At 40.7% G+C, this 15504-nt stretch overlaps 1 protein-coding gene across 6 annotated transcripts in view; it reads right to left on the bottom strand.

Moving 5' to 3' along the window:
* CELSR1 (cadherin EGF LAG seven-pass G-type receptor 1) overlaps positions 1 to 15504 on the bottom strand; it is a 158810-nt gene that overhangs the window by 15092 nt on the left and 128214 nt on the right. For all 6 annotated transcript variants that reach the window (XM_088651809.1, XM_060279378.2, XM_060279377.2 and 3 more), the window contains exons 23-25: positions 15064 to 15190; positions 13340 to 13540; positions 11004 to 11178 (exon numbers count right to left, since the gene is read on the bottom strand). In XM_088651809.1, coding sequence (XP_088507935.1) covers positions 11004 to 11178; positions 13340 to 13540; positions 15064 to 15190 — 503 coding nt within the window. The remainder of the gene's footprint in view (positions 1 to 11003; positions 11179 to 13339; positions 13541 to 15063; positions 15191 to 15504) is intronic.

Below are 15504 nucleotides of genomic sequence, written 5' to 3' on the forward strand. Positions count from 1 at the left end.
ACCTCAAGCTTGGGCAGAAAATATTAAGACTATATAATTGTCAATAATTTAATTTGACTGCAGATTCTGAGGCTCTTTCTGTTGCATGAGTTTTTGTATGTGCAAAGGATCGTAATTTTACTTGTCTGTCAGCTACCAACGGAGAACAATGCATTGTTTTCTAAGGAGCCTACATCTGAACTTTTGAAGTCCTGACTTCCTGGGAAACCATGCATGACTCACAATAAGCTGTCAGCAAACCTTATCGTCTGCTTTGTTCTGCTACTGCTGATCATTTGCAACAAATGTTTGGCTTGCATTATTAATTATTGTGCAAACATACATAAGGAGTGGGACTGGTCAAACTGTAATTTATAGTTTTGTATTAGGAAAGCAGACAATACACACACACACACACACACACGTGTGTGTGTGTATTTACAGAGGTGAAAAGTTTATAATTTTTTTTTTTCTTCTTTTTTTTTTTTTTAATTAAAAAGTTTTTATTAATAATTTAAACAAATACAACAATAAGAAAACGAAACGAAACAAAAACAAAACAAAACAATTCAGCATATTATCAAATACAAAAAATCCCCCACCCCCACCCTGAGTCCTACCCCCACCCCTATCCCTAATCCTTCACAACCTAACTTAGACTTATCTATACTATACTTGTTTCCGGTCACACACGTTGATACACGGTAAGTACTTAATTTTTGTATCTACTAAATTCACAAACAAAACAAAAAAGATTATGGTTATTACAATGTCAATAACATTCATATAACTAATTTGCTATCTTTTTGATTCTAGAGTCCTGTTACATCAGAGAGGAGAGACGATTTATCTATATAAGTGCTCAGATAAACGGTAAGTGACTCCCATTTCCCTACGTTGTCCTCCAGGTTTGTTTCTTTCAATATTTCGTGTTTTCTTGCCAAGTTATAATATAAAATTAATTTTTCTAACCATTCCTCCTTTCTTGGGATTTCTTTTGACTTCCATGCTCTTGCGACTAGTAGTCTTGCTGAAGCAATCGCATAGCTCACTACACATCTATCTTTAGGTTTTATATCCTCTCCCAGCATTCCTAATAGGAAGGTTTCTGGTTGTTTTTTGAAAGAATATTTCAGAATTTTTTTCAACTCATTGTAAACTAATTCCCAAAATTCCTTGATACGATCACAATTCCACCAAACATGAATATATGTACCTATTTCTTTGCAACATCTCCAGCAGATATTATTGGCACTAGGATACATTTTAGCTAGTTTGGCCGGCGTTAAATGCCATTGATTTTGCATTTTGAATAAATTTTCTAACAAATCGTAATTTGGAGTAAATTTCGAATCTCTTTTCCATAATTGTTCCCATTTCTGCAAATTAATTATTTTACCCAAATCCTGACTCCATTTGATCATATAATTTTTTGTTAGCTCCTCCTCCGTTTCCCATTTTAACAATAATTGATACAGATTGGATATATATTTACCTTCCTTATCGATTAAGATTTCTTCTAATTTTGATTTGTCTTTTTCAAATCCCACCTTTTTGTCTAATTGAAATCTCTGGTTAATTTGGAAGTAATCTAGCCACGTATTTAGATAATTTTTGATTTCTCTATATTCTTTTAATTTCAATACTCCTTCTTTTTCTTCCAGGAGTACGCGATATGTAGGCCAAATGCCCTCCATGTTACGCCTCCTCACTGCCAATAACTCAGCAGGGGAGAGCCACCAGGGGGTTTTTGCTTCAAAAAATCTCCTATATTTTTCCCAAACTTTGAATAGTGATTTCCTAATTATATTAAACGTGAAAATGTTTCTCTTGTCTATTCTATCTTTCATCATATAATGATGCCAGCCAAATCCTAGCCCATCACCTTCAAGGTCCAATAAATCAAAATTCCTTAACTCTATCCATTCTTTGATCCAAACTAGTGCCGCCGAATCGTGATATATTTCCAAGTCTGGGAGACCATATCCCCCTCTTTCCTTGTGGTCAATTAATATCTTATATTTTATCCGGGGTTTTTTCCCGTTCCATATAAATTCTGCTATGTCTCTCTTCCAGTCTTTAAAGCATTTCTCAGTTCCCAACAGTGGGAGATTTTGGAAAAGAAAGTTCATCTTGGGAACCACACACATCTTAATAGCTGATATCCTACCCGTGAATGATAGTTTTAATTTCCTCCATACTTCAAATTTCTTTCTAATTTGTTTCCAAATTTCCAAATAATTGTCCTGAATTAAATCAATTGATTTAGTTGATATCTCTATTCCTAAATATCTCATTTTCTTGCTAATTTTGAGATTTGTATTCTCTTGTAATACTTTTTCTTCTTTTTTCTCAAGGTTTTTAACTAATAATTTTGTCTTGTTATAATTTATTTTTAAGCCGGCCAATTCCCCATATTCTTCTATTGTCTGGATGGCACTGGGAATACTTATAATTGGGTCCTCTGAGGTTATTATGATATCGTCAGCAAAGGCCTTTACTTTATGTCTTTTATTACCGACCACGATCCCTTTGATTTCCTCCTTTTTCCTTATTGTGTTTAATAATATCTCAAGTGTAATAATAAAAAGAATGGGGGACAAGGGGCATCCTTGTCTTGTTCCCCTCAAAATGTTAATTTTGTTGGTAAATCTTCCGTTTATGATTAGTCTAGCGTTCTGTGATTTATAGATGGCCTTTATTGCTTTTTCTAATCTTTTCCCCAAATTCAAATCTTCTAACAGTTTTAACATGAAGTCCCAGGCCACCCTATCAAAGGCCTTTTCCGCATCCACAGATAAGATAGCAGCTTGTTTATCTCTTCTATTCTCTAAATATTCAATAATATTAATAACATTTCTTATGTTATCTTTTGCAAATCTACCTTTCACAAAACCGACTTGATCTTTCTGTATTATGTCTTCAAGTATAGTGGACAACCTGTTCGCTAGTAATTTTGCAAATATTTTGTAATCACTATTTAGAAGTGAAATTGGTCTAAAGTCATTTGGTGTTACCACTTCTGCTTTCGATTTTGGAATTAATATGATTTGTGCCTCTTCCCAGGATTGCGGAGTAGTACCTTTTTCTAGTATTGTATTGAATAGATCCTTCAGGGGGACCAACATTATCTCTTCTAGTGTTTTGTAGAGTTCAGTTGGTAGACCATCAGTACCAGGGGCTTTCCCGTTTTTCATCGTTTTCAGGGTTTCCTTTATTTCCTCTACTGATATTTCTTTGTTTAATGCTTTTATTTTGTCTGGCGGTATAGGTGGCAATTTATGTTTTTTAATATAATCTTCTATTCTCTGCATGTTCGTGCCTTCTTTCTGGTACACTAATTCATAATGTTTTTGGAATGCTTTTAAGATCTCTTTTGGCTTTTCGAGGGTTCTATCTTCGAATACAATCTTATTAATAATTTTCTCTTTTTGTCTTTTCTTTAGCTGCCATGTTAATAATTTGCTTGGCTTATTTGCCCATTTAAAATTTTTGTATTTCCAAAATTGCAAGTTTTGTTCCAATTCGTAATCAATTAATTTCTCATATTCCGATTTTAGAACTTTTAACTCATATTTTATGGATTCGTTTCCCTTTAAAATTAATTTTTTCTCCTTCTTTCTAATTTCTTGTAACAAATTACTCTTCCTTTCCTCTCTAATTCTCCTCAACTTTAGGTTTTGTTGGATAAAGAACCCTCGCATCACCGCTTTCCCTGCGTCCCAGACTATAGTGGGATCCACCTCTCCCCCATTATTTGTATCCAGGTAATCTTTAAATTGTTTTAAGGCCCCTTGTATTACTTTTGGATTTTTTAACAAGAAAACATTTAACCTCCATCTTTTATCCTTTATCTCTGGGGCCAACGTTATCATTACCGGATTGTGGTCCGATAGCGTTTGTGGGCCTATATCTGCTTTTGTCAACCTCAAAGTAAACTCCCTGGGAATCCAAATAGCGTCTATCCTGGAGGCTACTTGGTGCCTGTGTGAGAAATAGGTAAAGCCTTTCTGAAATGGATGTTTATGCCTCCAGGCATCTACCAAACTTAAATTTTCCGTCATTTCGTCAAAAATTTTTGGAAATTTGTTTTGTTTTTTCTTCTGAGAAGGGCCTGATTTATCTAAGGTCGGATTGTTGATGCCATTCAGATCTCCTAAAAGTATAATTTTGTCACCATGATAATTCATCAGTTGGTCCTCCAATTCTTTAAAAAAGGTTACTTTGCTGCCATTCGGGGCGTAAACCCCGGCCCAGATCCAGTTTTCTCCCTCGATCTGGGTTTTTACTATTACTATCCTACCTTTTTTGTCTATCCATAATAATTCTGGATTCCATTTGCTTTTTATATAGATAACTACTCCTCTTTTCTTTTTCATATCAGAAGTTACAAATTCTAATCCCAATTTCTCATTTTTTAGCACCCTTTCATGTTTTTTGTTTACATGAGTCTCCTGGAGACATATCACATCCCAGTTTCCTTTTTTCAAGATATGGCTTGTCCTATTCCTCTTCTTCTTATTATTTAATCCATTAATATTCCAAGAAATTACCTTAAGACTCATGCTTATTCAATACAATAGGTTAGGCTTTGATGGAAGAAGTAAAGAAAAGAAAAAGAAAGGAAAAAAAAATGGAAAGAAAAAGAAAAAATGTTTATAACCTGTAAAAGTGTCCATTCTAAAAAGAATAAGTCAGCCGAGGAAAGGTTTGTCAGAGGTATTCAATTCCCAGTCGCTCCCTCTTCATCAACGTCGTCCAGGTCACTTGTCTCTGCTTCCCCCTCTTCACCTTCCAGTTCAACGTCTGTTTCTTCCTCTCTTGGTTCTTGTCTTTCTTTAGTCTCTCTATTCCTTTCTCCCCCTAGTTGCTGCGAGTAAGTCCTGTAAAATCTGTCAGCAGTGTCTGGCGTCTCGAACTTTCTCCATCTTCCCTTGTAGGAGAGTGAAAGACCCTCTGGGTATTCCCATTTAAAGAAGATCTTTTTTGCTTGCAAGTGCTTCGTCAAAAATTGATATTTTTTCCTTTTTTGTAGCAGATGTGGTGGAATCTCCTTCATAACCACTATCTCAGCGCCATCCATCATTAATTTCCTTTTCCCTTTAGTCCGTAAGATTTTATTTCTGAGCCATAGCGTTGTGAACGACACTAAACAGTCCCCTGGCCAATTGTTCATTCTTGCTTCTCTAGAGTTAATCCTGAAGGCCTCTTCAATTTTTGATTCTATCTCGGGTTCTTCTATTTGTAGCCAATTAGCCAGGGCTGTAATCACTCTCTGTTCTATGTTCTCATGTGGTAGCACTGGTATGTTCCGAAATCTCAGAGTTTTCTCTCTTAATTTCATTTGCATGAGGGCAAGGGCATCTTGTTGGGCTTCAAATGCCGCCTTTTGATTGTCGACATCTTTCCTTAAATTTTCCATTTCCTTCTTGCCACCTCTTTTTTCCTTGGTAATTTTTTCTAGCGCGTTCTCTATGGTTTGGTTTTTAGATTGGAGTTCTTGAATAATTTCTGTCGACTTGTTTGTGGTCTCCTCTAATTTTTCCAGGTGGTTTTTGGTTTCCTGGGTGTCCTTTGCAATGATTTCATATTTCTCTTCAACCTTTTCCACCTTATCCTCCAGGGTTTTCACTCTTTCACTCATCTCAGTCTTAATTTCTGCCAGGTCATGTTTTATTTCGCTTATGTCACTCTTTAGACTCAGAATCAGTTCTTTGAGTTCCATTTCTTGGTCTGAAAAAGATATCCTTCTTTGTGTTGCACCATCAGCATTTAATTTCTTCACTTTCTCCAATTTTTTATTTTCCTGTGGCATGGCTTTGTTTCACCACACGGTGTCGTTCTTGCTTATTGGTGGAGAGAGGTCGCTAGATCTAGTGGATATAATGGAGCCTGCTGGCTGTCGCTTTGTTGCCTTTCTTTACTAGTGTTGCGTCTCTTTAACTGAGGGACAGCATCTGAGGGGCAACGTCTCTTTAACTATCAAGCGTTCGTAGTGGCAAGCACAAACGTCACTTCCCCGATCTCTGACGCTTTGTCTGCTTAGTCATACTTTTTGTAACTCTGTCGCCATTTTCATGCCTTGAATGTATCCCCTCCTCCCTTTTCGCCACTTTGTTTCGTGACTCTAGACTTGTGTGTGTGCGTTTCAGTCAGTTCAAAGTCCAGCAGGTTCCTATATTTTAGTCCATATGCAATCCCCCATAAATAAAACACTGATTTATCCCCCGGTAACGTCACGTAATCAAAAGACTTCAGTTCGTTCTTTCCCTTCTCCCCCGCTACGTTTTTAAAGTTTTTTTTCCAATGTCTCTGACCGCGCGGGGTGGGACGCTCTCGGCGTTTTTATGTCCCTTCTCTCCACAGTCAACTTACGCCCGGGGTGTTCACTGGGGTTAAAATAAAAGGAATTTTACCGGCGTAATCGTTCGGGTGCGTTTTGGCTTCTTTGCTGGCCGCGATGTTCTTACTGCGTCGCAGTGCCCTGGTCTCCTCTTCTCCTCTGCCGTACGCGCGGGATAGCAAGAGAACGCACAGGCACGACCGACCGTTCGGTCGGGGATCGCCTCCCCGACCTTTCCTGGGGTCCGCTAGCCACGCGGAACCCCCCTTGCGCCAGCAAAAGTTAGGGGAGTTACGGAACTCCTCTTTCCTGCCCGTGAAACGATCCGCGGCAAAACCGGAAGTCCGTGAAAAGTTTATAATTTATAAAGCAGAAGCTGCTGGCCGCTTTGGGCCAGCGGACAAATTTTGAATTTTGAGTAAGTGTTTTGGGCACCAGTCACAAAATGGCTCTATTTTGAGTGTCCTCCTGCCCTGCTGCACAACCTCATGTTCAACACAGGAAGTCCTGTTGGTCTCGATTATGGAAATAACACGATAATGATTTTCCCCAAAACAATGTTGCTGTTGCTGTTGAATAACAACAGGGGACGTCCCCTGGTACTAGAAGTACCACCCTGCCGCCCCACCAGGGATGTGTGGCGGCACCTGCGAAGTGGTAGCAGGTTCTGGCGAAATCTTGCAGCACACACAAGATAATTCAATACCTCACCAAAAGCCACCACCACTGCTGCCTCTCCATGAGCAGTGAGGTGAGTGTGGAGTCCATGGGAGTGGCCCCTCTTGGGGTTTCGCTGCCCAAAGTGGCTGCATCACCCTGCCTCGTGGGTGGGCCGGCCCTATTATTTATTATTTATTGAATTTATATACCACCCTATACCTGGAGGTCTCAGGGCGGTTCACAGAAAAGATCAACTTAAAAATCACAATATATATAATCAAAATAAAAACAACTCAATAACTCCTGCCAAAAAACACCACATTTTAAAAAGGATGTCAGTCATATCAACCAAAGGCCTGGTTAAAAAGGAACATTTTTGCCTGGCACCTAAAGGTGTATAATGAAGGCGCCAGGCCAACTTCCCTGGGGAGAGCATTCCACAAATGGGTAGCCACTACAGAGAAGGCCCATTCTCATGTTGCCACCCTCCAGAGCTCTCGAGGAGGAGGCATACGAAGGAGGGCCTCAAAAGGTGATCTCAGGGTCCGGGTAGGTTCATATGGAAAGAGGCGGTCCTTGAGGTATTGCAGTCTTGAGCCGTTTAAGGCTTTATAGGTCAAAACCAGCACTTTGAATTGGGGCCCTACAGAGCAGACACACCTGTACCTGCTTCTCACATGCACACAGACACTCTACATGTGAACAGCCACAAAAACATTTCTTCTCTCTTTGCCATGCATGCATCTCGCTCCTTCTCTGCCCTCCATCACCTGTCCCAGCATCCTTGAATGAACCCCACCCCCCACCCCACATACCTGTACATACAGAAAAGCCCCTCCATGGGTGAAGGAAATACTTGCCATCAGCTCCAAGTTTCTGGCGAGCAACAAACAGCTGAGCAAATAGGACAATCCCTGCTGCTCCTTTCTCACCCCAGACAAAGAGCCCCTTCATGGGAATGAGGCAACTCCCTGGTGCCAGCTCCATATTTAGTTTAATGGATTAAATTGATCCGTTTTAAAGGATATTCCACATTACTGTAATCAGGAAGGAATTGATTTTTTTAATGTATAAGCTAAGCACATACAAAATCGGAGGTGGCAGTGAGCAGCTTAAAAGCATTCCGCTTCCCTCGCGTAGAAGGAAATGCCTTGTATAGAATGTTGCTTGTTGTGCATACTCTTAAAAACAAAGATCGTTTTACTCTAGTTTTATTCACATTACAGCACAGTCCTATGGTCAGAAGCCAAGTCCTATTGAGTTCCACAGGATTTATTCCCATATATGTGTGCATAGGATTGCAGCTTTAACTAACTGATTAAAAGTCATGCAATTAATTGGCTACTATTTTAAAAACTGCGTGAAAGCTCTATTGGCTATATTGTACTGTACTGTACTGTACTGTTTTTAATATTCGGTTGGAAGCCGCCCAGAGTGGCTTGGGAAAGCCAGCCAGATGGGTGGGGTATAAATAATAAATTATTATTATTATTTATTTGAGCCTGCGGTGTACCACTAAGCATTTTTTATTAATGATTGCTATTTTATTAGCAAAAAATACAGAACAAGTAGAAACTCAGAAAGTTTTATTTAAATTGTTTTTGGCTTCAAACACTGCATACTTAGTCTTTCACACCCTGCTGTGCACCTCCCCTCCCCCCAAAAACCTTACTAGGATTACATCTCACAACTCACTAATGAGACATAGAGACAGACTGCTGTAATTTTGAACAGGAGCATAGAGGCACAAGAGAAAAGGTACCGATAGCTTTCTTTCAGCCCCAAGCACTGAAAATCCCTGGATGCTGAACAGAACAAAGTAAAAAGAGCAAGTGTTCCACATAGTCCAGCATCCTGCTCTCACAGTGGCTAACCAGATGCACAAGAAACAGGTTTTTTTCCTGCAGTGCTCTCCCCACCACGGAACATAATTTTAGTGGAAGTCAGGCAAACTCTGGCTCTTCTTTCTTTTAAATGAGCTTTAAAGACACCTTTAAAGGGGGGGGGATGGTGTTTGGACACAGAAATGTCATGCAGGATGCTGGGTTAGAATAATCATGCTATTTGTCCAATGTTGGTTTTTCTTTTCATTTTTTTGTTGAATGTAAAGTTCTTTTTAATTGTTTTACAACATTTTACTGATCATTTATTTGGTGCATTTTATTAAGTATCAACAGCTTTGCAAGGTAGTGGTCCTTAAAAGCAGCAAAGAAATCTTCTGAGTAAAGGAACTTAAAATATGCATAACTTAAAAATATATTGAGGGTTTTTTTGGTGTAGTGGAAACTCAGCTATGGAGAACAGCCAACTTGCAGAAGCTTCCTTGGCGCCTCTTCTGTGGCTTTTCGGCACCAAGTAGAGACCTTTTCATTCATCCAGGCTTTTAAACTATGTTTGAAGCAAGGGCTGCAAGTGATTTATACTTTCTCTGTTGTACGGAAGCTTCTGTATTCTTTGTTGTTGAATTGTTGGTTTTAATTATTATATATTGCACCTCTAATGTTGTTTGTTATAAGACACCCGGGGGATATTTATTGATGGGTGGCAATATAGATGTAATAAATAGTAAACAAAATAATAAAAGAATCATCTGCAGGGTCACATTTTCTGTGCGCCTGAGGGAATATTTCTACCAGCGCAAGTGAAATCTAGAGCACATCCGCCTCTTTCTCTTCTCAGAATATGAAAAACACTGCAAGCAACCAAGTAATTATAATAAAGTGAATGAAGTTATTCCTGAGGTATGTGTGCGATTCTTGTTCCAACTTGAATGCAGTTATGTTTTAAGTCCCTTTATCTGCACAGAAGTTACTTTAAGTAGGGCAAGAGGCACCCAGTACAAATTTTGTGCCTTGAACTGCTCCTAATATCGAAAGCAGTGGTTTTCAACCAGTGTGCCGCAGGCAACACTGGCCTCTGTCCCTCTTTCCTTCCTTCCCTTCCTCTGATGCCCTCCTGCATCTCTGCCTCCCAAAGGCTTGCACAGCTGTTTGTTGCAGCAGCCCTGGCGACTCTGGGGCTGGCCAGGGGGTGCTGGTTGCCAAGAGCTATGGCAGCCTCAGAGTAAGCAAGCAAGGAGGAGAGGGAGCCCAGCCAGTCCTTGCTGTTGGGAATGAACAGACAAGTGGGAGGCTGGACAGGCAAGCAGGCAGGCACTGAGCTGGCCTTTCTCGTGCTTGCTGTGTGCAAGGCCTGCCTGGGAGCTGAGTGCCCAGCGCCAAAGGGGAGCCTTTCTGCCATGCAGGGCTGGCAGCGCCCACTGCTGCCTCCCAAGGTAAGGTGCTGGCCTCACATTCACCTTTGGCTAGTCTCTGTTGCACCACTAAGGCTGGGGGCATCCTCTTCCTAGGCCCCTGTGGGGCAGTGTGAGGAGGCACCTCTCTTTGGGATGGGAGAGGGAGTAGCTCAGAGACCAGAGGCAGCAGTAGCGGCTGCCCAGAGAACTCGCAAGAGGGGAGATGAGAGGAGGCTGAAGGAACACTGCACAAGGGAGGGTGTTCAAAAAGGGTGAGAGGCTGCTGGCTTTGCAGGAAAGGAGTGACATAACTGGACTCCTAAGCCCCACAGGGGTGCCGCAGAAAGAATGTAGTTTGTCAAGGGGGCCGTGGACTCAAAAAGGTTGAAAACCCCTGATCTAAAGGCACCACTGATAAGTATAATCCTAAGGACGCAACCATTTCTTGAATTAGGCCCAGCACGAGGAAAGGGGAGGGATTATTGGGCATATATCCATTGATTTATAAAAACAATTTCTCTCCACAAGGAACTGGAAGTCCATATGGAAGTGTTTCAAATATGGGGCATTATTGAACAGTTCAAAAGCCAGAGCTAAATAGCAAAACTTTTAAAATGTCAGGCATCTCAAGCAGAGAACATGCAGCAATGTCACCAGGTTCTCATGACTCTTTGAAAGGAAGCCATGACAGCCATACTGATATAAGACAGTTGTAATTTTGTAGCGTAGATACTGTATCTCCCCAACATTTTAGCTTTTCCTCCTTCATCATCTAATTTTCCTTACCCGTTATAATGGCAGGAATCCCCCAGCCCATGACGTAGTAGAACCTCATGTGTCCAAAGTTGATATTTCTCACTTCCGTCAGCATCCGGTAGATGTGAAGTTGTTCGACAAACATCCAAGCGAAGGTGCTCATGTAGAAGTAGTGCAAAAGAATGGCTATCACCGTGCACACAAACTAGAGAAAGAAAGAGGCCATGAAATTAGAATGGCCTCTTTTGAGCCACAAAATAATCTGGCACAAGAGATGGACTTCCGTTAGACGTAAACAAGCCTCTAAACTTAGCCTTTAGCCACCATCACAACTTCCCTAATTACAGAAAGTTTATCCTAATGTAGTAGTGCTCTTTTGGAAATACTTGCCCAACATCTGCCTTGCCAAGATGAATGCAGCCTCCTAGCCATGTACAGTTGCAATCAATATTCAACCCCCATTGCAAATCAGGTTTATTATCAAAATTTACAGCCCTCCAGCTGTTTGCAATGAGCAAACCAAACAAAAGCAATTGAAATAGCTCAACATGAACGGATGCTTCAAGTGGTTTCCCCAAATTCAGCTGAAATTGCAATTTAGCACTTTGTTCAAGCCTGGACAAACTGCAGCTAGCCTAAAGGGTGGTTTACTACATAGGTGGGGAACCTGTGGGCCTCCAGATTCCAACTCCCCATCAGCCCCAGAGAGCATAGCCAATGATGAGGGGTAATTGGAGTTGTAGTCCAGAAACATCTGGAGGGACACATGCTCCCTTCCCTTGGTTAAGATTAATGACAGCTTAGGGTTTGGATGTACCTCAAAACTGATTAATCAACAAATGGAAGCTGAAGCTTCTGATCTCCTCCTTGCAGCCATAATGGAGGAGTTGGTGGTAATATACCAGCTCACGACAGCTAGGTTCATCCATGTAACAATAAAGCCTAGTTTATCATTTCATCTGAACGCAGTCACCATCTCTTACACTGGACTACTCCTCTAATAAAGGCATTCACAAAGGAGTCGGTGAGGAACTGAACCTCCCCTGGCAGCCCTACAGACCTGCCTCACACTTTGAGAATTATGGTTTTAGTTGCTCTGGCTAGTTTTTTTTAAAGAAAACTAAAAACATGCCCCACAAAATAAAATAAAAAGTTTTTACTGCTCTAAACTTGTGTGTGTGTGTGTGTGTGTGTGTGTGTGCGTGCGCGCGCGTTGGCTTCTAAAAATATTTGTTTTGTACAGATCACCATGATGAAAACTGATTATTTCAGGTATGCAACAAAAAAAATATATCATTTTTATTTTCCATCAATCATCCATGGATGGTTGAAACCTCTCCCTTCCACGTTACTGTTGCTTTACAAAAACTTATAAAAGCTAAAACCAAATGACGAGGAATTCCATTTCATGTGTGCTCCCACATTCTTTGACTTTTCATGCTCATCCGCGTGTGACTCCTTGGACAATTCTTATTCCACAAGGAAGGATTAATAGTTGCTTGAAACACAGTCACTGCTACAGTTTCAAGGAGTGGCCCTTTACTGTGCAATATGTAGCTTGCTAAAGAAAATACCTTAAGAAATGGTTTAAGGAACAGAAACAGGTAGTAGTATATTGTTGTTAATTGAGGTAAAAGGGGCAGAAGACTGCTGTTCTCATGCTAACATAAAGCAAATTGGTTTCTGGAAATTCTATCAAACAGAAATTCAGGTTTATAAAATACGGCCTTTTGAAGTGACTTGTTGAAAACGAAGGATGAGCACAAATTTTTTTTAAAGAACCACCCACAGGAAAGATGATGCAGCGCTAATAGCTACAGTGAAGCTTGAAATGCTAAACACGAACTAATTTCCCTGTATTAGTAATAGAGCCTTCAACCTCCTGCTGACAGAGCAACAGTCCGTCAGGCATCAGAGCTATTATGTGGAAATAAGATGGCAGCCACTGTGCCTGGTACTTCTTTCAACTCTGAAAGATGAAGAAGAAATAGTGCCAGCACCATTACCTTCCCAAAGCGCAAACACAGCTTTATTCTCCCTTTTCTTTTAAGGGCCTAGTGCTGAGAGGAGCAGCTATAACAGCATACAGAGGACTCAGCCATGAGCAATGCAGTCTTGCGCCCTCTTAACAATCTGTTAGCAATTCTGTGTCTGCCTACGTTTGTCACAGGAACAGGGTAGGGTTCCTGCTTAAAGCCAAACCATCTGCCAGGCTTCTGCTTGTCCCAAACGGTGCTAAACTGAATGTGGGTTGGGGCCACCGCAGCCTCAGCATCGAACATTGCTTCTGTGATCTGTTTCGTTTAGTGCCCTGTTAAAAGCTAGCAGGAGCCTACCATGCGAAAGGCATTGAAATGAACTCTTACCGGATTTTCTGTCTGGTTTATTCCTATCAGGAAGACTAACTCTGAGAAGAAGAGGGCAGCCACCAGGTTTTTGTGGATGCTGTGCAGGTTGGAGCGCAGGGTTCGGATCAGCACAAGGAGGACAAAGGTGAGCAGCAAAGCTACCAGTGAGATGGAGACCGTTGTGTAAGTGATAATCTTCAGAGGAAGCGCCTCGCCATTCTGTGGAGTTAAGAAGAACCATTTTTGCTACATGCCCTTTCTAAGTGCTATACTGTATATAAAAATGTTACTTGAGTTAATTTCACACACACCCAATCACATAGTGGGAACTGTAGTGACTCCAAAGAGTGATAAAAATGCCTTTAAAAAATGTCAGGTACCTTCAACTCACTTGATGGTTTTTCTTAGCAATAAAAAGAAAACCACAATTAAATTTGTTTCAAACCACCAAGCAAGTTTTTACTGTTTTTTCTTTCCAAATGTATAGCTTCCTGAAGTACAGTGGAACCTCGGTCGTCGAACATAATCTGTTCCGGAAGACAGTTTGACTTCTAAACCGTTCAACAACCGAGACGCAAAGGGCTGTCAGCAAATTCAATTGAGAAAAATGAAAAACGTGCAGCGGAAGCCGTTTGACTTCCAAGGCACGTTCGAAAACGGAAGCATTTTCTTCTGGGATTTTGGCATTCGGGTTCTGAAACGTTAGTCAATGGAGACATTCAAGAACAGAGGTTCAACTGTGTATCCGGATCAATAGGAAAGAGCATACTCTAGATTAGTAAACTCAAGTAATCCTTTTGTGAGCCTTTATGAAGATAGAATCTTTCAAGAGGCAGGGGTAATTCCATGCACTGAATACTATACTATTTATAGGTACAGTGCAGATTCATTCAGTTACAGCTAACCTTGCCTATAATCAGAATTTTGTGTAGAATCTGTGGCATGAAATATGCGACTTTCAGGCTTACTTATTTCAGTGTTTCTAGCCCTCATAATTTTGGAGATAAGAATGCAATTTTGCCTTGCCAGAACACGGTCAGCAATTGGCTCTAGGGGTCACAGTCACCTACAGAAGGATACAGAGCAGTGTGTGCATATAAACATGAGTGTATATAAACTAGCCTGCAGAGACCTTGCATGGACAAGTGCATGGTAATGGTTGCCCAGGCACAACTCTGTTTATATTCGGGAAGCCAAGGATTCCTGCCCAGTTTTTATGGCTGTCTATTCAATGGCCATTTTCATTCAGTGGGTTGTATCGGAAAGGAATCATGTCAACTCCCAGAAGGCTTACTGCAGAGCCTCCCCATCTGTAAAATGGGAGTCACAGCAGCTCCCTTCTCAAGCTTAGGGTGAATTAAAGCTGCAGAGCAACTTGGAAATTGGAAGGGTGAAAAAACTGATACTAAGGGGTGGAAATTCCAGGCACTCTATATAATTAGCCATACTGCCGCTTTGTATGGGCCTTCAGGGAATGTGATGGAGATGAACACATTCAACAGGAATGCGGTGGAGATGTAACTTGTTTCAGAGAAATCTACAGTGTAAGATGGCAGCATGCAAAACAATTAGTAAAAACAAGCAAACTAACTGTAACAGGAATTGGTGTCAAGGCACGCTGTTCTGATAAACTGGTGATTTGCCTTTCAAGATAAACACAAAACACTGATGGAGATCTAATCAAACCTGCTTAATTTCATAACTTTAGCAAACCAAAAAAATCGCCACGAAACTGCACTTACTTCACGTTTTGAAATATCCATTAGGACAGCAAAACTGGTCATATGGTTGCACTGGCAAACAATTCGGCTCTGGCTTCTAGAGAACAGCTCACATCCCTTTGAGGACCAGCCTCCGGTTTCTCCAATTCTAATCAACGGGAAATGAAGCAAAAAACAAAACAAAACAAGATCCGATGACATTTGTATGACTGGCTAGCAGATGGAACTATTTCAATGATGAATTGCTATTTTCCTTAAATGGCCGTCTCTCCTTCACTCACCAACTATTAAGTAGCAATGCATCTGTTCTGCCAATTTCCACGCACAGAACTTTGTGAGGAAACACAGACAGGAATAACCTGCATAAATTTGGTGCTCTCCATGTCTTCCCAAGAAAGGCAGCCATGTGTTCTACCACGTTAACTCCATAAGGCAAAAATAGGTGGTAGTAGTAGTAAATAA

This window comes from Zootoca vivipara, chromosome 9 (assembly GCF_965207765.1).
Source record: "Zootoca vivipara chromosome 9, rZooViv2.hap1.1, whole genome shotgun sequence".
Classification (NCBI taxonomy): Eukaryota; Metazoa; Chordata; class Lepidosauria; order Squamata; family Lacertidae; genus Zootoca; species Zootoca vivipara.